This window comes from Chrysemys picta, chromosome 25 (assembly GCF_011386835.1).
Source record: "Chrysemys picta bellii isolate R12L10 chromosome 25, ASM1138683v2, whole genome shotgun sequence".
Lineage (NCBI taxonomy): Eukaryota > Metazoa > Chordata > Testudines > Emydidae > Chrysemys > Chrysemys picta.
In genome coordinates this window covers 4,037,297-4,061,204 of record NC_088815.1, presented here as the reverse complement: position 1 = coordinate 4,061,204, position 23,908 = coordinate 4,037,297, and the positions used below count along the sequence as shown (strand labels likewise).

Genomic DNA, 23,908 nt, shown 5'->3' with positions numbered 1-23,908 from the left:
TCCCAGCCCAGGGGAACCTGCCTCCCAGCCGCAGGGGGGGGGGGGGGGGGGGCAAGTCAGACAGCAGCTGCACAGCTGGGAGGGGCAGCCGCCAGAGAAGGGGTCGGCCGCCAGAGAGAAGCTGTACGTAGGGCAGAAGCAGTTCAGGGGAAGGCACGTTAGCAGCTCCCCAATCCCCTCCCCAGCCCTGGGAAGGGGGTGGGGGAGAGGAGGCTAGAGACAGGCTGGCGCTGTGGGCCCAAGTGTTAAAAACAAAAACCACAAGCAGCCACCTCCAAATCCTGAAATTAAAAAGCGTTGTGATTTTTAGCTCAAGTAGCGCTGTATGGGTTCCCCTTCTGGGGGCGGTGCCTTAAGGGGTTCACACTTCGCTGCAGCCACAAGAGCTGGAAACTTGCTTAAAACAAAATCAAAGCCAAAAATTCCCATTAGTCACCTGACTCCAGGAGCTGGGACTTTAAATCTCACAAGTGCTGGCTATGCTGTGATGCTGCAGCCAGATCCCTTGTGCAGAGGCCAATCAGCAGAATTTCTAAGGGGTGAAGGAGGGGCAGGTCCCCGCCCCCAGCTGGAAACGCAGTTTGCAGGAGAATTGCTAGTGGTGACGCAGATCGGAACCCCCTGCACACAGCGCTGCTGTCCTTCAAACGTCGTCTCTTTACTCAGGATGGCACTCATTTAAAAAAGTGTTATTCACAGACAGATTGCACAACACGTGTTAAAACGTACAGGTTCTTGAGTGCCCCCTTCCCACAGTGCATGGGGCAGATCCGATTCGTGCCGCTGCCCGGCAAGTCCTAGGATTAGACATGTGCAAAGACATGGGATTCCCCCCGCTGCCAGCAGGGGGGCGACGTTACACAGTGACGGGGGAAGGAAAGTCCGTGCAAAGTGGCGGGAGGGAGATGCAAAGGAACAGGCCGACCTGCTGCACGACCTCAGCACCGGCCCTGCCCCGGGTCCCAGCATCAGTTCCCTTCCTTTGGAGCATCCCAGGTATAAAGTGCAAGTGGCGCAGTCCCGGTTCCAAGTGCGAGCGCTCGGCTCAGTTGACGGTGCTGCTTCGACTCCTTTCCCCTGTGCTCTCAGCCTCGCCCGGCCCTGCCCCAGCCAGCGGCAGCACCGAGACGTCATCTGCAGCAGAGAGAAACAGCAGCAGGTTGGCCTTTGGGTTAACAGGTCCCCAGGCCCTGAGGTGCCCCCTCCAGGCATGGGACATGGGGCAGAAAAGCACTAAGCAGCTGACTGACAGGACCCCAGTCTGCATCCCGTGGCCCCAAGCTTAGACTGGGCCAGCCCACTAGTGTCCACCTTAACCCAGGGGGCCCAGGGGCTTCCACCGGGGGCGGGGGGGATGACTAACAGGAGGCCACGTTTTCTCCAGAGCCGGAGCAGACATCCTGCCCCAGCCACCCTCCCTGCCAAGAAGCATGAAGCACTCTGGGCCTGCGGCATTTTACGCGGTTACAAGAATCGTACCCTCATTCCCTGCTCACTCTCAGGGCAGCGGGTGCACAAATCCCTTGGACAGTTTTGAAAGGTCTCAGCCCACATCTGCCAGCCCCGCTGGAGAGCACCCAGGCAAGGCCAGCTACACGCCAACTGAACCGTCCAGCACGGACCACAGCCACCTGGCGCCCAGCCCTGTGCTCTGACCACTAGCCCCGCTGCCTCCCACCAGGTCTTGGCCAAGAGGCACCAGCTTCACAGGAGCGAGGGCATGTCTACGCTGAAACGTTAACGAAGATGCTCCAAGCCGCCAGGAGAGAGCTCTCCCCCTGCCCCCGAGGGGTGGTAGCAGCTCTCCCATGGACAGCGCTGTCTACACGGGGGTTAGGTCGGTATAACTACCCTGCTCGGGGGGGGGGGGGGGGGGGGGACCAGACCTCAGAGAGCAGCAGGAGCAGAGGCTGGGCAGCGCCCCCAGTGTTCAGCTAAGGAGCTGCAGTGGCCCCCAAAATCCAGCGCCCCATAGTCACCTTAGAGCTGCCACTGAGTCGGCAGGGTGAGGGAGGTGCGGGGTGGGGGGGTGGGGAAGAGCATCTGCTAACAGGCCTGGCCCCCCAGCTCAGCAGTGCCTCAGCTTAAGCCCTCTTCGTTTCACCCCCAGTGGTTCTGTGTAAGTCACCATGTCAGAGGAGAGCGGGTTTTCTAGCTCATTTCAATGCCTCTCGTGCGGTTATCTGGCTCCCCTACAGCGCCTCCTGGTGGAAGTGGCTGGAACTGGAGTAGCTGTGAGCTTCCCCACAGCCAGCCTTGATACAGCCCCCCCTGCTGGGACTGGGGTAGCGGAGAACGACCCCCCACAGCCAGCAGGATCTGAAGACAGACGTGCCCTCCCCCCTCCCCCCCCCAAAACCAGCCCCCGCTCTGCTGCCAGCCCCTCCTCCAGGACACAGGACTCACGGAATCGGACCCGGATTGGCCAGATCATAATGCAGCACAGACACATGATGGCGGCCACAGCGACGCCCCCGGTGACGACCACCATCACCCAGTGGTAGAACTCGACGCAGCCGGCGCAGCAGAGCTGGGTCCTGAAGGCAAAGGGACAAGTGAGGCTCCAGCAGGGACCCCGGCTCCCCCAGCCCCACGCACGCACCGGAGAGGGGACAGTCACTGCAGGGGGGAGGCAGGCTGGCAGCTGCCCCCAGTGGGGCTGGGAGGGGGCACGTGCTGGCTCTGGGGATGGCACAATGCAGTGGTAAGGCACCGCCAGAGTGTACCGCATCCCCCCGCTGGTTGGCCTACAACAGGCAGCAGCTAGGGGAGCAACTCTTCAGCTCGAGCAGCGGGGGACTGTGCTGGGAGCTGGAAGGTCTTGGGGTCTCCCATGGGGCGAGGGGAAGGGCTGGTAGATGCTCTGGACTGGGTGACTGGTTTGCTGCCAGAGGGGAACAGCGGTGCCTGCCACAGGGGTCTTCACCAGCAGCCCCAGGCCCGCGTCCCAGGCCAGCCACGACACTTACGGGCAGGGGTGCAGGTTCTGGATGGCCATCACCGCCACCCCGTTGGCCACTTTGTCCGTGAAGCTCATGGCCCCATAGACGAAAGCTCCGCTGTGCTGCAGGGAAACGAACAGCATCAGCCTCATTCCACACCCCAGGGCTCGACCCACCCACATCTCTGCCTCCTCTGGCATCTCCCGCAGCCGCCCCGGGCTCCCTGCAGACGCACGCTGGGACCCCCTAGTCCTCGCTCACCCAGCTCAGGGCGGGTGCAGCTCGGATCAGCCAGGTACAGAATCAGGGAGCCTCGTGCCCTCTTGTGGGCAAACTCGCTCCTGCAGCAGAAGCTAATTCCCGTCTGGTACCAGGGCCAGCGCCCCGTTCTGTACAGACCCCCGGGCTCTCTAAAGCCCCTTCAGAAACCCAGGAAGGGCGACGGCCCCACAAACCCAGAGAGCCTGGGACGCCCATGCTGGACCACGCTGTGCTGAAGGAAGGCAGCCCTGTTCAGTGACCCCTGCCGGGCCCGGCAAAGGGGAGGTCGTACCCACTGCTCTACCCCCAGGGGCACTAGCTGGGCAGCAGCTGCGCCCATCCTATCACTCGCCCCCGCAGGAACCTACCGTGTTGCTCCCAATGAGGTCAGCCGTCATGGAGAGGGATGTGACCAAGATGGTGGCCGAGCCAGCCCCGAGCAGCACAGCTGCTCCATAAACCTCCGCTCCCAGCCGGCTGTCCAGGGCCACCCAGGAGGCGAAGGCCAGGATAATGAGTAACCCCATGAAGTAGGTCAGCTGCTCGGAGGCGAAGGGCAGGGAGAGAAGGGGGCAGGGGAGAAACACTCATTAAACCCAGGACTCCCCAGAGCTGCAGTACATAGGTTCATGTATAGGAAGGATGCAGAGAAACTGGAAAGGATACAAAGGCGAGCGACAAGGACGATCAAAGGGCTGGAATGCAGCCAGACGAGCAAAGGCTGAAGGAAGGGGGTGGGTTAGTTTGGAAAAGAGGAGATTGAGGGGGGACATGGTAGCGGTCTTCAAATACTTGACAGGCTGCCATAAGAAAAATGGAGAAACGTTCTTCTCTTGCGCCACACAGGGCAGGACAAGAGGCAGTGGGTTCCAACGACAGCGGAGCAGATTTAGATTCAATCTCAGTAAGAACAGTAGGACAATGGACCAGACCTGCCTCGGGAGTTGTGGAAGCCCCTTCACTGGAGGTTTTCGAAAGGAGGCTGGAGCCACCTGCCTTGGATGGTGCAGTCACAGCAAATCCTGCCTCTTGGCAGGGGTTAGACTAGGTCAGGGGCTCTCTACCTTTCCAGACGACTGCCCCCCTTGCAGGAGGCGGATGTCTCATGTACCCCCAAGTCTCACCGCACTTCAACACGACTTGCTCACAGAATCAGCCATAAAAATACGAGAGTCTCAGCCACACGGCTACTGGAAAACTGCCTCTTTTCTCGTTTTGTCTGTATGAAATGTTGGTTTGTACTGACTTGGCTGGTGCTTTTTCTGTAGCCTGGTGTAAAACTAGGCAAATCTCTGGCTGAGTTGATGTACGCCCTGGAAAACCCCTGCGTACCCCCATGGTTACACGTTGAGAACCCCTGGACTAGATGACCCTTGCGGTCCCTCCTAACCCCATGGCTCTATGATCACCCTCCAGCTCTATGCTAGGGGTCAGAAGCGCTGTTGGGGGTGGGGTGGGAGGCCAGGAGTGGAGGAGCAGGGAGCTGTGGGCCAGATCAAGGTGTTTTGGCAGAGCTGCGTGGCCAGGTTCAGAGGCCGTTTGGGTACTTGGCTAAGGGGATCGTATTTTCAAGGTCAAAAGCCAGGATAGTTCTGCCGTAATTGTTAGTGCCACGAGATTCCAGCACAGGACACCATTGGTTCTGAATGTGCCCTGGTTTCCCTTGTTCTTGCAGCCGGAAGGGTAAATAAGAGTATTCCCGGACTTCCTGCCCGTCTCTGAACGCCTTTCCGAAGTGGGGCGACCAGAACCGAGCAGCGGGCACCCCAACAGGTCACAGTGACATGACCCTGTTCGTAGTGCAGCAGCACCTCCTGCCCCCCAGTTCGACAGGGAGGCAGAGGGCAGTGCTGATGCGAAGAGGACAGCCAGGGAGGGAGAGTTGATATTTAAGCTAAAACTCCATCTCTTATTAGCGGATGAATTCCTTGCCTGTGGGTGGTTGTGGCAGGCCTGGAACAGGGCTGGGGTCCGTGCACGGAGCTGTGTGGGGAGCAGGAGAGGTGGCCAGACAAGGGAGGGCAAGCAGTTTAGACGGGACATTGGAGAGGGTGGGGAATTTACACCATCGGGGGCTGATTTTCTGGAGAGCTGAGCGTGCAACTCAATCTGGGATCCGTGGGAGCTGCAGGTTCAGGATCAGGCCCCACTCCTCTGGGACTCTGACCCCTGCTCTGCACGGCCCAATAGCTGGTTGGATTTGGATGCCGACTGTGCACCGAGCAGCCCCTTCCAAGGAGCTGAGCCCACCCCCCCGTGACAGACTGCACCCCATAATCCCCTCAAATGCACAGCAGAGTCACCACGCAGGAAGGGGAGACCAAGGAGGGTCAAGCGCTACCAGCCTTTCCTGTGGACTCTGTCTCCTGAATCTCACCTGGAAACGTTTTCCAAGGGGGGGCCTGAGGCTATCAAAGGAGGGACAAGTCCCCCACAGACTCCCTCCCCATCGATTCGCTGCACCAGAAGGAACAAAGGAAGCAGCCAGTGAACAGAAGACGGGCTCCTGGCCCGAGGAGTTTGGCCAGGAAGGCTGTTGAGAGCACGTGGGGAGAAAGACTTTGCCTGGCGTTTAGCCTAGTTTGGTAAGCGTAGCTGGTGCCTTGCTTCGGCTTTGTTTTCCTTGTAACCATTTCTGGCTTTTCGTACTCGCTGACAGTCTCGCGGTCGGTAACAAACGGGGGGTGTTGCTTTAGCTAATAGAGCGTGTTTGAGCAGACGTGGCTGGGAAACTCCACTTGGGGGAAGTTATGGGCTAGCGTTTCTAGTCATAAAGCGACAGGCTCTAGATAAGTTTGTGTTGTCCGGGGCGGGCGGGGCAGCACCGGACACTCCCTGCTGGGGGGAAGCTGGGGCCGGCAGCGTGTGGTGCTCCCAGGGTGGGGAGAGCCAAGGCATGGCCGGCCGCAGCACACAGACGGGGCTGGGAGGGACTCGCGTGCTGGCGGCTACAGCAGCAAAGCACGTAAAGGGCAGGGGTGCCACCAGGGTAGAGGGCACATCACACCCACCCAGCATGAGCCCACTCCTGCCGACGGGCATCTCCCCGCAGGCCCAGACGTGCGCGGTTACAGCGGGATGCTGTCCCCCATCCCCCCGCAAGCTACTCACGTTTCGGCCGATCCACCTGTTGACGGGCTTCATGAGGAAGGAGGAGAGGAAGCCGCTGATGTACATCACCAGGGGGATGGTGGCGATGAATTTCTGGGGAGGAGAGAGACAGAGCAGAGTGCTTGGCTCACAGATGTCCCAAGGGTCTGTGCCCCCCCTCACACACACTGCTGGGATCCCCTGCCCTATTCTGCCTTCCACCAGCCACCCAGGGGGTTCCCCACCTATAACCCAGCCCTTCCAGCAACACAGGGACCCCCCCCCATGGGCATCGCAGGGTTGTCCTGGTCGAGCCGGTGCCTGGTGTGAAGTGACGCCCAGTGCTGGGCTGGACCTGCCCACTGGCGCCCTCTGCTGCTCACTCACCTTGGGCAGCATCAGCGAGTTGGTCAGGTACATGGCGATGTAGGTCTGGGACAGGTTGACAATCAGCCGCGTGGCCATGTACAGCATCGCCACCTAGAGGGAGACACACCAGCCATTACGCCAGCCACGCCCCTGCCCTCCAGCCCAGCTCTGAGTGGTTTGTGCTGGAAGGAACGGAGACCCTGAGGCTCATGGCCCATGTCTCCCCCAGGCGGGCAGAGGACCAGGGCCATCGCAGCCACAGGACGCAGAGCCAAGGAGCCAGCACAGGCCAGTCCTGCAGGCCCCTGTAGAAAGCTGTGGGGCAGAAGACAGAGGTTCCTGTACCAAAGGGGGCTTCTCTCCTACCGCACAAGTGTCCCTCCCCCAATAACGAGCCCCTTTGAATCTAGAGTCATTACCTGCCTCGCTGGGGTGCCCACAGGCCTGGCCGGCTGGGCGCAGTGACACGTGGCCAGGTCTGAGCGTCCTGAGTGGGGCATCTCTCCCCCCTCAGGTCACCCGTGCTGCTGCTCGAACCCTCCAGCACCCCTTCCCCTTGGCACCCACTAGGGAGGCAGTGCTACTCCTGCCTTGGCCTGAGGGGGCGCTGTTGAGCCACCCAAAGCTCTGCTTCTCCCCAGCCCCAGAGGGCGACAGTCCAGGCCCAGCAACACGCCCTGGGTGCCACACAGCTGTGCAAAGCCCCAGAGAGCCGCAGGGGCAGACAGCTGCTGGCCACACTCCCGCGCTCTCCCCGGCAGGTCCCGGAGGGGCGGGCAGCCCGTCACACCCGGCACCGGACGCTCCTGACCCAGCACCAGGTGCTGAGCCGCGGGGACAATGCATGGGCCGGTGCTCAGTAGCTATTTGGGGGCTCCTGTGTCCGGGGGGGAGGTTGGGGAGGGCGGCCATGGCAAAAGCCACCAGCACTGCTGGCATGACTGGGAGGCCAAGCCTGGAGACTGGCCTCCCGTCCCAGCAGGGCACGGCCAAGGCAGGGGTCCGAGGGTGCACGGCTGGGGGCATCAGGCGCCTGCCTGTGCCGCACCTGTCCTGTGGATACAGAGATCCAGCTGCCAGGCCTGCCACACAGCTATGCCCATCTCTTGCGAGGCCCCCCGCTCCCCACACACCTGTCCCCCTCACCGGGCACACCCCGTACCTGGTAGAAGGCAGGCTCCTGCAGCCAGTGTTTCCACAGTAGCAGTGGGCGCGGGGGGATTTTGTGCCCCTTCTGCAGCAGCGGCGTGTGCTCCTCGGGCTCGAGCAGCCTGGCCTGGGGGTGGCGCTGCTCCTTGGTGCCCAGGTGGAACAGGAGTGAGAACACAGCGCCCACCGCCACCACGATCAGGGACAGGTTCTGATGGGACAGGAAGGAGACTCAGCAAATCCTCAGGAAACCGGGGGGGTAGGGGTGGTCGGGGGGCACTTGGAGAGGGGCAGGCCGGTTTGATCCCAGTCTCTGCCGAGAGACCCACAACTGCCCCATAAGCCCTGCGCTGCCTCACAGCTTCTCCCCCATCACAGCTGCGCTGCCCGGGACTTGGCCCCGCCGCACTCACCCGGAAGATATGGATGTCAGGCTTGCCCAGCTGCTCCGTCGGCCCCGAGTGTCTGAGCTGGAAGTGCAGGAGCAGCCAGGCCACGCCGTACACGGTGATGTTGGCCGCGACGGTGAAGGCGTACCTGGGGGAGAGGAGGCAGCGAGTCACGGGGCGCTCCCAGCCCGAGTGCCCACGTGCGCGAGAGGGAGGGGGAAACACTGCATGGTGGTGCAGAACAAGATCTGGAGCCTGAGCCGGTCACATCCCCCTCACATTCCACAGCCAGCGTCAGGCACGTCCGCAGCACAAACCCGCCCTTGGGGAGGGGAGCGGGGGGGAAGGAGAACTGAGTGTGAACACTCCCGCGGGGGTAAATTTGCACAGACAAGCAGTGCTGCCCCCTGCTGGAGGGAGCCAGACTGGCCGGTGCAGTTGGGATTATGCTGCAGAGAACAGAATCCCCAAACAGCCGGAGGCGCTCCTGGGACGCAGACCCCAGTGGTGACGCTGGGCAGGGCATGCCAGGAGCTAGACCCCGCACAGGGTCCCTGTCCAGCAGCCGTGGTCCCAACCCCCCTTTAGATCCATGACAGCTGAGCCCAGGCTCTCCTCTGCCCCACGGGACCGCCCAGCCCTGCCCCGGTGCGTGGTTTAACAGGCGACCCTGGGGGCTGTCCTGCAGCAGGGAGTTGTGAGGCTGCACGGGACAGACGGTTTGACGGACGGCAGCTTCTCAGAGAGGCAGTGAAGCCTCCCGCAGCCCCAGCGTGGCTCCACATCCTTCCTGTGGAGAGTTATCTGCTGGGTGCAGACCCAGTGCGGAGGGGACTTCCGCCCGCTGATGGCAGATAACCGGGCCTGTTTGCCGCTCGCCTGCTGATAAGAGACGCTTCCCCACATGCTGACTCAGCACCGCGCAGGCTGGAGGGGCCCGTAACGCTCCACCTGTGAAGCCATGGGGCCATTTCCCCCCCTCCGGGGTTTGCTGGGGGGGCAGCTCCAGGCCCTGTTCACCTGCACAGCCACTCGCTGGTGCATGATGTGAGCAACTGACTCTTCTCGGCGAGTACAGCCCCCCGCCCCTCCAGCTAGAATCACAACCAGGACCCCAGACCCAGCCATCCCCACGCTCCTCCGCCAGCCCCTCTAGCCAGGCCAGGGGGGCGGGGGGGATTTGACAGGTGCCTCGGTGTTTGAAACGGAGCCATCCGTCCCGCCGTCCTCTCCTGCAGCTGCCAGCCGGGGTGTGTGTGTGTGGGGGGGTTGTTTACGTGCCTGTCGCTGTGGACGCCCTCCGGATATGGGTTTGTGCAGGTGCTCAGGGGCTTCTCTACACCAAGCGGAGACCATGGACACGGCTACAAGCGGCACGTAGGCTCCTTGGGCCTGGCAGGGGGCAGGAGCTTGGCCCCCGGTGCACCCCAGCACTGTTCAGAGGCCGGACGCAGCCCTTGGCCTCGCTCAGGAGACGAGTCCCTGGGGGGGGCGGGGGGGGGTCTCACAGTCCCAGTGAGCAGCAGGATCCAGGCTCAGGAGAGGGGGGGTGCACGTGCCGGGGGTGGGGTGCCTACAGAGAGGTAGCGACCACCCTGGTCCCTATGCAGCCAGGCAGGCGCGCAGTGCAACATGCCAGCGAGTGGCACCCCCAGCCGGGCCATTCACACGGCACAGCTGTCTGCAGAGATCTCGGGTCCTCACACGCAGCTCTCCAAGGGAGGCTCCAGGACCCACACCTCCACCCAGGCTTCGCCGCACGGCTACCTCGGGGCGGGGTGTGTATGTGCCCCATCTGCTCTGGCTGCTGAGTTCAGACACGCTCCCCCCTACGCTATTCGAGCGGTGCTGGTAACAGAGGGGGCGGTCGGAAAGTCACCCACACTAAGTGGGGAGAACAGCCCACTACTGGCTCACAGCTGATGGTGCTGCGCCTTTAGCTGCAGGAGAAGCAGCCTGTGCTGTTGTCACCAAGCCCCCGGTTCGAGGCCTGCCAGCACCCGTGGCTGGTTACCTGAGTGCTGTGAGCTCCACTTTCTCGTGGTCGGTGGTCACCAGCTCAGGGATGAGTGACAGGTGGGAGATCTGGGTGGCTGCCCAGCCGAACTGGAAGATGACTATGAAGGGGATGAAGTAGATGAACGCGACCCACTGGGGCGTGGCCTCCGTGCAGCCCAGGCAGGGATTGAATATGAAGGGGAAGGACAGCAGGACGCAGACAGTCCCTGGGGAGGCAAGAGACAGGAGTTAGCACTGGGCCCGGCTGGACACGAGGCCAGGAGCTGGGGGGAGGTGAGGGGAGAGACACCAGTCCCAAGTTTCTTGGGCACCCCACGGCGCACAGCAGGGATCTATGCCATGGGCAGCATGTCTGCAATGCACTGGCCTGTGAAGCCAACTCCTCTCGTCTTCTCGCTCCTGCTCCGTGGGTACTCGGAGCCGGCAGCCCTCTGCCCGGGCAGCCAGCAAGTCCCTCTCCCTGGGGACTCCCAAGCTTACTCTGGTGGGGCTCCTGTCTCCGGCCAGGCTGCCTCGGGGGTGCCCGCCCGGCCTCCTGCTACCACAGCAGCTACTCGCAGGCCAGAGCCAAGCGCCTAGTCCAAATTACTGAAACTCAGCAGCTGGAAGCTCGCACAGTCAGCACTGCCGGCCAGTTCTGCACCGGGATGCTGTCCAGCCCCAGCAAAGTTCATTGTTATGCCCATTGTTATGCCCTTCAACCCTGGGGGGGGGGGGCAGGAGGGGGACAGAGCCACGCCCAGCCCCAGAGTCAGACAGTCTGTGTAGGACCCAGGAGCTACGATGCCAGGCCCTGATCCAAACACGGGACCGTGCTCCTTAGGGCGCAGGCACAGTGAGCCGCCGACGCCGGAACAACACAGATCTCGGCCAGAGACTTGCCCTGAGGACTGAGGAGCCAGCCCCATGGCTGGAGAGCGCTGGACTCTGCCCCATAGAGCTGGGCAGCCCTAGAGCAGCGTCTGGTCCTCGCAATGCTGCCCGGGCCAGCGAGGGCTCAGGGGGATTCTCCAATCCGGAGAGTTGGCAGAGCCAGCCGCCGAGGGCAGGGGAAAAGCGTCCAGGAGAGCCGGTCTACAACCCAACGCAGCTCCGCCCGCCGCCTGGCTCCAATCCAAGCAAGCGCCGTTACCCCAGCGGCATGGGTCACACGAGGGGGCACCGACGCGGCCCCACCTGGGTCTAGTGAGGGGAGACTGGTGCTTAGCCCAGACGGCTGCTGTCTGCACTCCTGAGCCCCGGATTGCTCGGGGCTTTGCCATTCCTAGCACAACGCGACAGCTGAACGTTCGTCGCTGAACAGACCCACTGGCTGGTTATTCCCCCGCCCCGCAGGGCGCTGGCTCCAGCCCGTCCTTCACAGGCACTGCACTAGAGGGGATTTTGGAGAACGCCCCCCATCCCCTCGGGAAGGCCTGCAGCCTTCACTGGCCAGAGAAGCCCACAAAGTTTGGGGTCTGACCCCTCAGCATCTGGTGGTAGTTGAGGGCTGGTCTCCCAACCCCTGTGACTCGCCCACGCCCCCCCTCTCCGCATGCCCCAGCCCACCCCCGCAGAGCAGGCTTCGCTACCAGTGAGCAGCCAGCGGTGGGAGGAACAAGGGCACATACACCATCCCCAGGAGACGGCAAAGGGCGAGAAAGGGCTGGCCAGGAGAGACAGCACAGCGTGGCTAACGGGCCATTTCCTTCCGCTGCTGGAGCGGGCCGAGAGCCGGAGGAAAACGACCATGCTGAGAACAGGGAAGCCAGAAGGCAGCACAAGCCGCGCCCTTGCGCATTCACCGGGGGCCCAAGATCAGCGCATCAGAGGCACCGATGGCCCAGCAGGCCTAGGTACCTCATCGCGAGTCTGCACGCCGGCCCCCGCGTCCCAGCCCAGCCCAGCGTCACCGTTCTGCCCAGCTGCTTTCTCCACACCCCGCGGTGGTTTCAGTTTCCTAAAAAGCCCAGCAGGGCCAGAAACCAATTCCAGGTGGAGTCAGAGCGAAACCAGAGACGCTCCCCGCAGCTCCTGTTCCCCCTCTCCGTCGGCGTACGCATCAGAGCCAAAAGTGCCCTCCAGCTTCAAGTCCCTAGCACTGGGCCGCAGCCCTTCACGCGTGGCCTGCTGCCTAACACGCATCCCGGAGCGCGCAGAGACGCTCCTTCCCAGCCACGGAAACCAGCTATGTCGCTCGCGGGCACCGCAGCTGGCGCAATCTCTTCCGCCATCAGCATGGGTCTGCCCCAGATAAGGGGCAGATAAGGGCCCTGTTGCGCCAGGCGCTGCAGACCCTTGGCGCAAGTCCCTGCCCTGCAGGCCCAACAATCTCAGGCCTTGTCTAAACAGGAAAGTGGCACCAGTTCAGGCTACCAGTGTGAATCTGAACCCACTCAGGGCTTGTCTACACATGAAAACTAATCCAGATTAAGGCAGGATAGGAATGGAAAGCAGATTAGCCATTCCTGATTAATGCCACGTGTAGACAAACCCTTAGACTAGTGGTTCCCAAACTGGGATTCGCGAAATGTTACGGGGGTTCTCGGGAAAAAATTCTCTAATGGCGGACAAAGCTGTCCCTAGGGACCCCGGGCAGCACGGGACGAGCAGCCCGGAGCCCCTGGACTTCCAAGAGCTAAGCAGATCTATCACATTGAGAAGATTTAAACATCAAGACTCTTTATAAGAAATGGAAAGGGAGGGGGATATTTTTTGCTGTTTTTAAAATTAAATAGGCAGCTAGTATTGTTTTTAAAAGGATTATGAAGAACAACTCTAAGCTTTGTTGTAACGTGCATTGTTTGCTTGAACTGCTCAAGACCCGAATGCTTGTATAAGAGGAACGCTTTGAGTTGGCTTCTTAGATACCTTGATGCTGTTTCACATCTGATACTCCTTGATGAAACATAGGCGCCTTGTCTTATAACAGGTTTATTCAAAGTGATACAAGCTACAAAAGCGAGATCTTGGAAGAGTGTTGCCATTTTCATAATGTAACAAAAGTACTGTAATGATAAATAATTAATAATAGTGTGTAATAAGCATGTCATAAAAACAAATTTTATATTTCCAAGATCACTGCTTTTATAATTTATACTCCGGTAAAGAAGAAAATCCCTGGAAAGATTCTTTTTTAGGAGGGAGTTCACGAGACTTGACATTTTGGTGAAAGGGGTTCACAGGTTGTTAAAGTTTGGGGACCACTGCCTTAGACCCTATAGCTGAAACTTAGGTCAACCCAACTAAGACACTCAGGGGTGTGAAAATCCCACCCGAGGTGTCGTTAAACTGAACTAAGACCTGGTGTTGGCCCAGCTGCCGCCTCGAGGGGGTGGATCGACTACTGCATCGAAACCCCCTTCTGCCGCTGTAGCACGTCTACACTACAGTGGCCGAGCTGCAGCGCCCAGCTGTGCAGCTGAAACACTGTAGTGTTGGCACATGCTAAGTCAGTGCAGCGCATGTCCACCCCCACCCCCGTGGGGATGCTCGTCAGCGCAAGGGGAGCTCGTTTCACTTTAACATAAACCTGTTCAACTCGGAGATATTTTCCTTTAGCCTCTTACACCGGAGCCAGGGCATCCACACCGGGGCTGGGGGGTTAATTTCCCCTTAAATTAAACCAGATCAGCTCTCATACACACGAGCCCCAAGACAAAGGGCTCCCTAGGGAGGTGGTGGAATCTCCGTCCTTAGAGGTTTTTAAGGCCCAGCTTGACAAAGCCCTGGCTGGGATGATTTAGTTGGGGATTGGTCCTGCTTTGAGCAGGGGGTTGGACTAGATGACCTCCTGAGGTCCCTTCCAACCCTGATATTCTAGGATTTTTAAGGGAACACTTCCCTCCCCCCTTGTAAAATGGGGAACCGAGGCTCAGTGAGGATGAAATGACTCAGGAAGGGGGGGGGGGGGGCAGAGCTGGGGAATCCACCCAAATCTCATGAGTCCCAGTTCAACTCTTTAACCATGAGATCCTCTCCCCTCCATGGCATCACCTATTCCCCCATCACCCCGGATGGCACAGTTCCCCCCCAGAACTGACTCATTAACTGGAAGAGGAATCCACTTGCGATGGAGGGGAGGGGGAGAAATCACTCGTATTTTGCAACCAATATCATGATCCCATAGTTAGTGCCGTGCTAGACTAGTTTTTCCCTCGCTCCTTGCAGGCCTGGTCCGCTTTAGACAAGTTACCTGCTGCCAACAACAGGTTCAGTGCAGCTGGCGCTAGGCGTGGCCTCTTAACATGGTCTGGAAGCACATTTCCCTGCAACCGTCGTTGCCAATGGGCAGATTTCCTAGCCTAAGCCAGACCTCTGCCCCCTATACATTTACCCATCTGTGATCAGCTCCACGCTATGCGCCTCGGCTGTCCATCCCGGAGCACACAGAGATCAGTCTTTATGGAATTGGTAGGAAGTTGGCCTCAGGACAGGACCCACAAGCTTTGAGTGGATTTTGATACGCCTTTCACAACAGATTAGCTCTGCCCAAGCTTGAAAGCATCCCCTTATTCCAGGATCAAAAGCCTGAACTCAAAGACCAAGATTGGGGCCGTACACTGCCCTCGAGTGGGGACATCAATGGGGGTTGTGTCTCAATGCAGCCCCCAGTGCTGGGCAGAACTGCAATGGCACGAAAGGATTCAGGCCCACCGTGCTTTTCATCTGGGCCATCGGCAGCTCCTGGACTCCTGCAGCTCAAGCCAGCAGCCCCAGGAAGGTCTGTTCCCCAACGTGACAGGTTCACGTGAATAACAGCCTTGCACAAGACACAAGATGAAAGAGGTTCCTGTCATCTGGAGATAAAAGGGCTCTCAGAAGGTTTCATCAGACAGTTCGCGGCTGAGGGTTGTCTGCAATTCACAAGGGTTTAATTTAGAGATGGGCCCAAACCTAAACCATGTTTGGGGGCAGTTGAGATGACAGGGCTCAAGCCCCCAGTTCTGCTCCATGTCAGTAGCCAGATGCTACGTAGGGCGGGGCACAGGGATGCGCAGCAAGTGCTTCGCATGGGTCAAATTCTCCATTAATAGCAGCCAAGGAGGTTTGGTTGCGCAGTTACCTCCTGCCACCTCTTCCAGGGGCTGATCCAAAACCCACCGAGTCCACAGGAGTCCTCACACTGGCCTCTGGATCGGGCTGCAGAGCCTCAGGTACTCCGGGGGGGGGGGGGCAGTTTCCACACTGCCTGGCTCTAGAGCCAGATTATCAGAGGATGGATCGTGGGGGTGTGACAGCGACACCAGCACAGATCACAGCCCCCTTGGGTGAGGTGCTGCACAAGCACAGAGGAAGACAGCCCTTGCCTCAGAGAGCTCGCACTCTAAACAGACCAGACTGACAATGGGTGGGAGGGGACACTGAGGCAGCTAGAAGGGAAAGGACTTGCCCAAGGTCACCAAGCAGGTCAGTGGCAGAGCCAGGGGCAAAACCTGCTCTCCCAAGTTTCAGTCTGGGGCACTACCCCTGGCCCACACCGCCCATTATGAATCCCGACGGCAGAGGAAGACCGTGTCTCAGGGTGAGCTGGCAGCAGACATTCGCTCCTTCCAACCACAGCTGCCCCGAGAGCTGCCGGTAAACACAACAGTGCGTCCAGTCCAGAGCAGGTACAGGTTCCCTCGGACAGGAATAGTCCCTGCCCAGGAAGTCCTGCATGGGCATCATTCGTGCCCAGCTGCTCCAGCTCTGGCCTTTCCGAACACAGGCAGGGAGCTCTACGATCCAACAGGCCCAGACGCTCCTTGAGGGACACTTCCAGATGTCTGGAACCTGGAGCTGTGACAGCATCTCAGGAGAGCTGCAAATGCTGGGGGGGGGGGGGGGGGAGCTCCCCTTTCCAGCAGCCTAGGAAACAAAGGCCCCCAGTCAAAGGGACCAGCCCCTGGCTATGCACCCTTGGGACACACAGATCAGCGAGAGAGCTGGGCATGAATGGAGGGCAGGATGTGCCCTAGGGAGCCAGCCATGGAACTGGCATGCACCATTCAAGGTGCTAGGGCCAAAGGCAGAGACGGGCTGCTCGACAGGCTGGTGTCATGGAGTCCCCGGGCGATGCTCTGGAACTGCTCCCTACGAAGCCAGGCAGGACTCTGGGGAAGTCTCCTCTCCCTCGGAGCAGACTGTCTTCAGGGCAAGAAGCTCACACGGCTTCCACCTTCCTGGGTCTGACCTTGCAGCATTCAGCATCCTCTGCCCCACCGTGCGCTTCCCACAGCAAGTCCGCTCAGGCGGGGTCCTGGGGAAGCCAGAGGGTCCTGCACCCCAACTTCACAGGCAGATGTGACTCTTATCTATTAAACCTCTGTTTTACTGGTTGGCTGACAGGAACACAGTCTAAAACAGAGCTTGTAGGTACAGAGAACAGGACCCCTCAGCCGGGTCCATTTTGGGGGGGTAGCGAGCCAGACACCCGCGTCTGCACTCACTTCCCGTCCCCAGCCAGCGCCAAACTGAAACGCCCTCCAGCCCCTCCTCCTCTGGGCTTTTTCCTTTCCCAGGCCAGGAGGTCACCTGATTCCTTTGTTCTCCAACACCTTTAGCTATCCCCTTGCAGGGGGGGAAGGGCCCCGGCCATTAGTTGCCAGGAGACAGAGTGTCGGCCATTTATGCACACTGGCCTTTATCCCACCATCTAGAGACTTAAGAAATGCCTAGGGGAAACTGAGGCACCCCTACAATATTCAGAGGAAACATTAAGAATTGTCCCACTTCGTCACAGCAGGTTATGGAGAGAAAGCGGCCACTGTGGGACTCCTGGCTCAGCCTACACACTGCCCTGTTTCCTAGCCTCTCCTGCTAGCTGGTGACTGTGGTGTGAGCTGGGGAAAGGTGGCCCACCAGGGAGTGCACTAGCATTGGACTCTGGTAATTTGGGTTTGATTCTTTTCTCTGCCACAGGCTCACTGGGTAACCATGGGCAAGTCACTAGGGGTGCGTTTACACTGCATTGTAAACCAAGGCGCGTGGGTCCCAGGCTTGTGCACTCGCGGTCTCCAAGTCCTGGTGTAAGCATCCACACTACATTGTAAACCTGGGTTTACCATTGCAGGGCCCGGGTCTGACAGCCATGTGAACACACCCACGCTGCACAGACCTGCTGGCTCAGGTCTGCGGCTTGAGCTGCGTCCACACTGCACAATGACCTGATTCTCAGCAGGACTCTGACTCTGACCGCCCCGCCCCCCCAGCAGATCCTGGGTGTTTGCTGACCAGAGTCAGAATGATTTGCATGGATGGAAGAGGGAGCTTGGGCTTAAACCGGAGTCAGAGCCCAGCCTTAGCATGCAGTGTAGACACAGCCTCTCCGGGCCCCATCTGTACAATGGGGAGGGTGGGGGGAGCAGGGCCTGGTTTCACAGCAGTGCTGTGGGTGTGAGGAGCTCAGATACGACCACGATGGAAGTACAAGAAAGGAGACAATGAGAGAGCAAAGGGCCAGGTGTCCTCTACACCCACCAAGCAGGGACCCAGATCACACCCCCAGCCCTCACGGGCCAACGCGGGCCAGCCGGGCGTACACAACAGAGCAGAGCAGGCAACTTAGGAACTAGAAGGTGCAACCGTGGTGTCTGAATTCCTGCACCTCACCCAGCAATTTGTAACCTTCTTCTAACAGCACACGAGGAGTCTGGCTCCTGGGATCGATTTCTGGCTTTGCTACGGACTCTCGAGCCCTGGAGTGAATCTCTCCCCTGCCCCCATGGGTCTAAAAAGTGTCCCCGCCGCTCAGACAGGGAGAGGCCTTCGCTTCACTGGGCAGCTGCAAAGGGCCCGTGAGATGCTCAGCTTTGAGGCTGACCAGCACCCCAGGAGGAACGTCGGGACAGTCCCCTCCAAGCCAAGTCTCTCAGCCCGACTATCTTTCAGTTCATAAGCATCTGCCTGTCTGTCCCAGGCCACCCTGCAGAGATGAAGCTAGGAATTGAGAAGGAAGAGGTGTCCCAAGGGTTAAGTCAGCGCTTCTCCCCAGCAGCTCTGGGGTTCTGCATTCTGCCCGCACAGTAGGAGAGGGGCTGGTTTAGAACTATTACTACACTGTTATCAGAGGGAAGTGCCTGGGGGGGGGGGGGGGGCTCTCTCAAAAGTACTAGGTGCCCATTTCTTCACATTAACGGAACCTCCCCTTTGTAGCTGATGGGTCACCACAAAAACTAAATTTTCCCCTTCTTGTCAACGGTTTGAAATGAGCCACCTTGATTACATTGACCTCATTAGCACTGCAAAAGTGATTTTTCTTCCCTGGGTATTCACCCCTTCTTGTTAAACTGTTGAGAATAGCCCACTTCCAACTTAGCTGAACTGGGCCGTTAGCACTGGCCCCCCACTCGGTAAGGCCACTCCCATCTTTTCATGTGGTGTGTATTTATACCTGCCTCGGTATTTTCCACTCCATGCATCCGATGAAATGGGTTCTAGCCCACGAAAGCTTATGCCCAAATAAATGTGTTAGTCTCTAAGGTGCCACAAGGACTCCTCGTTGTTTTTCAACCGCCCCAGGGGCCTATGCCAATTTGAGAAGTCTCCACTGCAGCTCCTCCAGGAGTAGCAACAGCAGGGGGTCTGCAGAAAGACTAGCAAATATGGCAGGCGACCAGCTTGGCTTAACAATGAAATCTTCGGTGAGCTTAAACTCGGAAAGGAAGCTTACAAGAAGTGGAAACTTGGTCAGATGACTAGGGAGGAGTATCAAAATATTGCTTGAGCCTGCAGGGGTGTAATCAGGAAGGCCAAGGCACAATTGGAGTTGCAGCTAACAAGGAATGTGAAGGGTAACAAGAAAGGTTTCTACAGGTATGTTAGCAACAAGAAGGTGGTCAGGGAAAGTGTGGGACCCTTACTGAATGGGGGAGGCAACCTAGTGACAAATGATGTGGAAACAGCTGAAGTACTCAATGCTTTTTTTTGCCTCGGTCTTCACAGACAAGGTCAGCTCCCACACTGCTGCACTGGGGCAGCACAATATGGGGAGGAGGTGAGCAGCCCTCAGTGGTGAAAGAACAGGTTAAGGACTATTTAGATCTGGACCCATGGACTTGTGCATGTCAAGCTTTTCTAATGCATCCAAGGGTACTGAGGGAGTTGGCTGATGTGATTGCAGAGTCATTGGCCATTATCTTTGAAAATTTGTGGTGATCGGGGAGGTCCTGGACCATTGGAAAAAGGCAAATAGAGTTCCCATATTTAAAAAAGGGAAGAAGGAGAACCCGGGGAACTACATACTGGTCAGCCTCACTTCATTCCCAGGCAAAATCATGGAGCAGATCCTCAAGGAATCCATTTTGAAGCACTTGGAGGAGAGGAAAGTGATCAGGAACAGTCAACATGGATTCACCAAGAGCAAGTCATACGTGACCAACCTGATTGCCTTCTATGATGAGATAACTGGCTCTGTGGATATGGGGAAAAGTGGTAGATGTGATATACCTTGACTTTAGAAAAGCTTTTGATACGGTCTCCCACAGTATTCTTCCCAGCAAGTTAAAGAAGTATGGGCTGGATGAACGGACTATAAGGTGGATAGAAAGCTGGCTAGATCGTCGGGCTCAATGGGTAGTGATCAATGGCTCCATGTCTAGTTGGCAGCTGGTATCAAGCAGAGTGCCTCAGGGGTCGGTCCTGGGGCAGGTTTTGTTCAACATCTTTATTAATGATCTGGATGATGGGATTAATTGCACCCTCAGCAAGTTCGCGGATGACACCAAGCTGGGGGGAGAGGTAGATACGCTGGAGGGTAGGGATAGGGTCCAGAGTGACCTAGACAAATTGGAGGATTGGGCCAAAAGAAATCTGATTTGGTTCAACAAGGACAAGTGCAGAGTCCTGCACTTAGGAAGGAAGAATCCCATGCACTGCTACAGGCTGGGGACCGACTGGCTAGGCAGCAGTTCTGCAGAAACTGGGGATTACAGTGGCCGAGAAGCTGGATATGAGTCAGCAGTGTGCCCTTCACGCAAAGGAGCCAAAAGCATATTGCGCTGTATTAGTAGGAGCATTGCCAGCAGATTGAGGGAAGTGATTATTCCCCTCTATTCAGCACTAGTGAGGCCTCTCCTGGAGTATTGTGTCCAGTTTTGGTCCCCCCACTACAGAAAGGATGTGGACAAATTGGAGAAAGTCCAGCGGAGGGCAACAAAAATGATCAGGGGGCTGGGGCACATGACTTATGAAGATTGACTGAGGGAACTGGGCTTATTTAGTCTGCAGAAGAGAAGAGTGAGGGGGGGATTTGATAGCAGCCTTCAACTACCTAAAGGGGGGATCCAAAGAGGATGGAGCTCGGCTGTTCTCAGTGGTGGCAGATGACAGAACAAGGAGCAATGGTCTCAAGTTGCAGTGGAGGAGGTCTAGGTTGGATATTAGGAAACACTGTTTCACTAGGAGGGCGGTGAAGCACTGGAATGGGTTCCCTAGGGAGGTGGTGGAATCTCCTTCCTTAGAGGTTTTTAAGGCCCGGCTTGACAAAGCCCTGGCTGGGATGATTTAGTTGGTGTTGGTCCTGCTTTGAGCAGGGGGTTGGAGGGGGACCTCAAGAGATCATCTAGTCCAATCCCAGTATTCTAGGATTCTATTGTATGATGGACTATGCATTTAATCACATCCTCTCCAAGGCCTGCTCTACACTAGGAACTTGCATTGGTATGGCCAGGGCTCTCAGGGAACCACAGCTATGCAGACTTGACCCGGGTATAGATAGTGCCGCCTCCAGGGCGGGCAGATTGCTGATGGGAGAACCCATCCCCTTGGCTTAGGTGGTGTCTATACTAAGAGCTACGGCTGTAGTGTTTTAAGTGTGGACATACCCAAGTGGAGAAGACACCTGTGCCCGATACAGCAGAAGGTTCAACCTTGCCTACACTGCAGTTTTGTCAACAAAACAGCAGAGGTGCACACAGTGAAATTCTCCTCCTGCTGATGTAACTCCCCTGCTATGCTGACCTAATAAAACCAGCTCAGGGAAAGATGTAGGGCGAAGGCGGTTGGCTGTCATGCTTGTCAATTTCACTGTTCCACTGGAGCCGTGAAATTGACAAGAAATCTGGCTCCTGGATCTCAAGCTGGGTTGCTACCTGGTCTCCGCTCCAAACCCGGCTGCCACCCAGGCTCCCAGCTTGGACTGCCACCTGGGCTACCCCCTCCCCACCAGGAGCCCTGCTGCCCCCCCACCCCCGAGTTCCCAGCTCCCCACTGCCTGCTGGGGACACAGCAGCCAACTGGACTCCGGGCGTGGATCTCCCTGCCACAGGTGAAAAGCCCTGGGCAGCTGCCCCCCCCCCCCCAGCTGGGAGCACAGAGGCGAGAAACCCTGGGTGGCAGCTGGGCTCTCAGTGGGGAGCTGCGAGCCCAGGCTCTCAGCCCCCCACACTGCCCCTCTTCGGTCAGTGGAAGCGCTCCTGGGTACCACCGACAGGAGGGTAGCGTGGACATCAGCCACCGGTGGCGGCAAGTCAACCTAACACAGGTCGACTTACCTTTGTAGTGTAGCCGTAGCCTCTGAGCAGAGCGGACTGTCACCCTGGCTGTCACAGGGGATCGAACCCACAGCCGCAGAGTTCAATGTGAACCCGAGGCAGGAGCTCTGGCAGACACGTCCCGGTTCAGAGCAGGACACATCACACCAGCAGGGCCCGTGTGCACTAGCGCCGCTCGAACCAGGGTCGCACAGCAGGGAGGCCGGCCCCTGGGAGCCCTCCTGCCCATGGGATTGGCGGGATGCTCCGAGGGGAAGTCGGGCGCAGGGCTGGGCGGCCGAGCAGTGGCCAGGGAACGGAGACAGCCGGGACCTGCTACAGTACTGGGGGCGGAGGGAGCAGTGCAGGGACAGTGGCGTTCAAACGCCTCGCCGGCTTCTCCTGCCTTCTCGCCTCTGCTCAGCCGCAGGCTCGCCTAGGGCCCCCCCCCCCCTGCGAAGCGGGGGCTCCCCAAAGCGCTTTGAGATCGGGGGGGGCAGCTCTTCTCCAGCCCCGGCCGCAAGGGCTGCCTCGAAAGGGGGCTCCCAACCCCGTGCCCACCTCTCCCAGACCCCCCCGGAGCCTTACCCACGAGGTGCCAGGTTTTCCGCCGGCCGTAGCGGCCGCAGCCGGCCGAGCGGTCGGACTCGTAGCCCACCAGCGGCGTGCAGACCCCGTCGGCCACCTGGCCCACGAGCAGCAGGGTCCCCGCGTGGGTGGTGCTGTAGCCCAGCACGGCGTGGAAATAGACCAGCAGGTAGGTGAACCACATGGAGGCGCACAGGTCGTTCAGAAAGTGCCCCAGGGCGTAGCTGAGCCGGGCCGGGCCGGAGAGCGGCGGCGGGGGCTCCGCCATGGCGGGGCTCCCGGGGATGGGCGCGCAGCGGCTGCCCGCAGCTGCATCAAGCGGCGCGGCCGGGGCCTGGGACCATGGGGCGCCCGGCGCGGGGGTTTTACGGCCCGGCGCCCGCCTCGCTCAGCCGAGCCCCCCGCCCCGCCGCAGCCATGGAGGGACAGGGGCCAAGCGCCCGGGGCAGGACTCGGCCGGCAGCCGGGGCCAATGGGGAGGGCGGCGGGCGGGGCTCGGCCAGGCTCGCCCCGCCCCGGGGCCGCGCCGAGCCGCAGGGATCGACGGGGCTGCGGCCGGGGGTGGCGCTGGCAGGAGGCGAGCGGGAGGCTGTGATTGCTGGCAGGGCGAGCGCTGCCTTGGGTCTCACTGGCCCGCTCCGGGCCTCAGTTTCCCCATCTGTTCAAGTGGGGCAGCGACACTGAGCCGCTTGGGAAAGCGCTTGGCGGCGGAAAGGGCCGGGTGTTATTAGCAGCACTGCCCGGCACTACGCCCGCTCAGGAGCTCCCAGTGCTTTCCTGAGCCTCCCCGGTGCTCGGCGAGGTCCATGTTACCCGCTCCCCAGGAGCCCGGCCTACCTCGCTGCGCCCATTGACAGGGGGAAGTAAAACCTGCATCTTGCTGGTATTTTTTTTTTTTTGCTCTACACCCCAAATTGTTCCATCGAACTAGGGCAGGGGTGCTCCCTGGGCTCCCCAGAAAGCCCCGCCCCGGACAGATCCTGGGGTCACTGCGGGCATCTGACCGGTCCCAGAGTAAACACAGCAAGGTTGCGGTGGGGCTGCTGCACTGGAAGTAGTGGAGGCCCAGTGGTGGGAGCCGCTGCCCTGGCTCCCTATTCAGGCAGTGGAATCTTTGCTCCATTGGATGCATCAGGCGCTCCAGAGGCCCTGGAGTTTGTGGGCTTGTTGCCAAAAATGGGTTGGCTCCGGTAAGATTTGTCTAGAGAACAACTGAGTGTCCAAACGCGGAAACGAACTTGGGCAGAGGAAGTGCCCAGGGCCAACCAGTAAGATAAGCAGCTGCCTTGCAATTAATCCATACGCGAAGGAGTCTCTTACCAGACTTACTAGACTCCGTAGAGTTGAGGCAAAAGGTGAAGGAGTAAAAATAACGTGGCTCTGGAAGCAAGTCCCACTTCTCAGGGAATTCAAGGGGCATTGTGGATACTACTCTTACCCTTGTGCCCCAAACGGGGCCCTGTGAGTTGTTTCCATTAGGAGGAGAAATTGATGCTAGAGCCAGGTATGTTCTTTGATGCAATCTTGTTTACTTACAAAGATTATACACGAAGTCCCGTTTCCCTGAACACAGGGCTCAGCCAGCAGCAGAAGACAGACAGCTCCTTTGCTTGCTATTCCAAGCCAGTTTTTCCAGCCAGCACTGTGCCCCAAAAGCTTCCTCTCAGGC

General features: G+C 59.0%; 1 protein-coding gene across 2 annotated transcripts; it reads right to left on the bottom strand.

Annotated features, from left to right (window-relative positions):
- Positions 1-637: 637 nt before the first annotated feature.
- On the bottom strand, positions 638-22,647 carry MFSD12 (major facilitator superfamily domain containing 12). Of its 2 annotated transcripts, XM_005313808.5 has the most exons (10): positions 22,240-22,647; positions 10,215-10,425; positions 8,225-8,348; positions 7,825-8,022; positions 6,681-6,773; positions 6,315-6,407; positions 3,572-3,742; positions 2,970-3,064; positions 2,407-2,537; positions 638-1,134 (listed from the first exon to the last, which is right to left on the bottom strand). In XM_005313808.5, the coding sequence occupies exons 1-10, from the start codon at positions 22,505-22,507 to the stop codon at positions 1,046-1,048; spliced, it is 1,473 nt and encodes a 490-aa protein (XP_005313865.2). In that variant the 5' UTR covers positions 22,508-22,647; the 3' UTR covers positions 638-1,045. The 2 variants fall into 2 exon arrangements, with proteins under 2 accessions (XP_005313865.2, XP_065434288.1); XM_065578216.1 differs by lacking the exon at positions 3,572-3,742 and having other exon boundaries at positions 905-1,134.
- Positions 22,648-23,908: the final 1,261 nt, after the last annotated feature.

What these genes read in the sequence shown, in the direction of transcription:
- MFSD12 (XM_005313808.5), bottom strand. Translation starts at nt 22,507, where the DNA reads ATGGCGGAGCCCCCGCCGCCGCTCTCCGGCCCGGCCCGGCTCAGCTAC. An exon ending in GAAAACCTGGCACCTCGTGG is followed by an intron (nt 10,426 to 22,239) that starts GTAAGGCTCCGG and finishes TTGCCTCCCCAG; the next exon opens with GGACTGTCTGCGTCCTGCTG. An exon ending in CTGACATCCATATCTTCCGG is followed by an intron (nt 8,023 to 8,224) that starts GTGAGTGCGGCG and finishes CTGTCCCATCAG; the next exon opens with AACCTGTCCCTGATCGTGGT.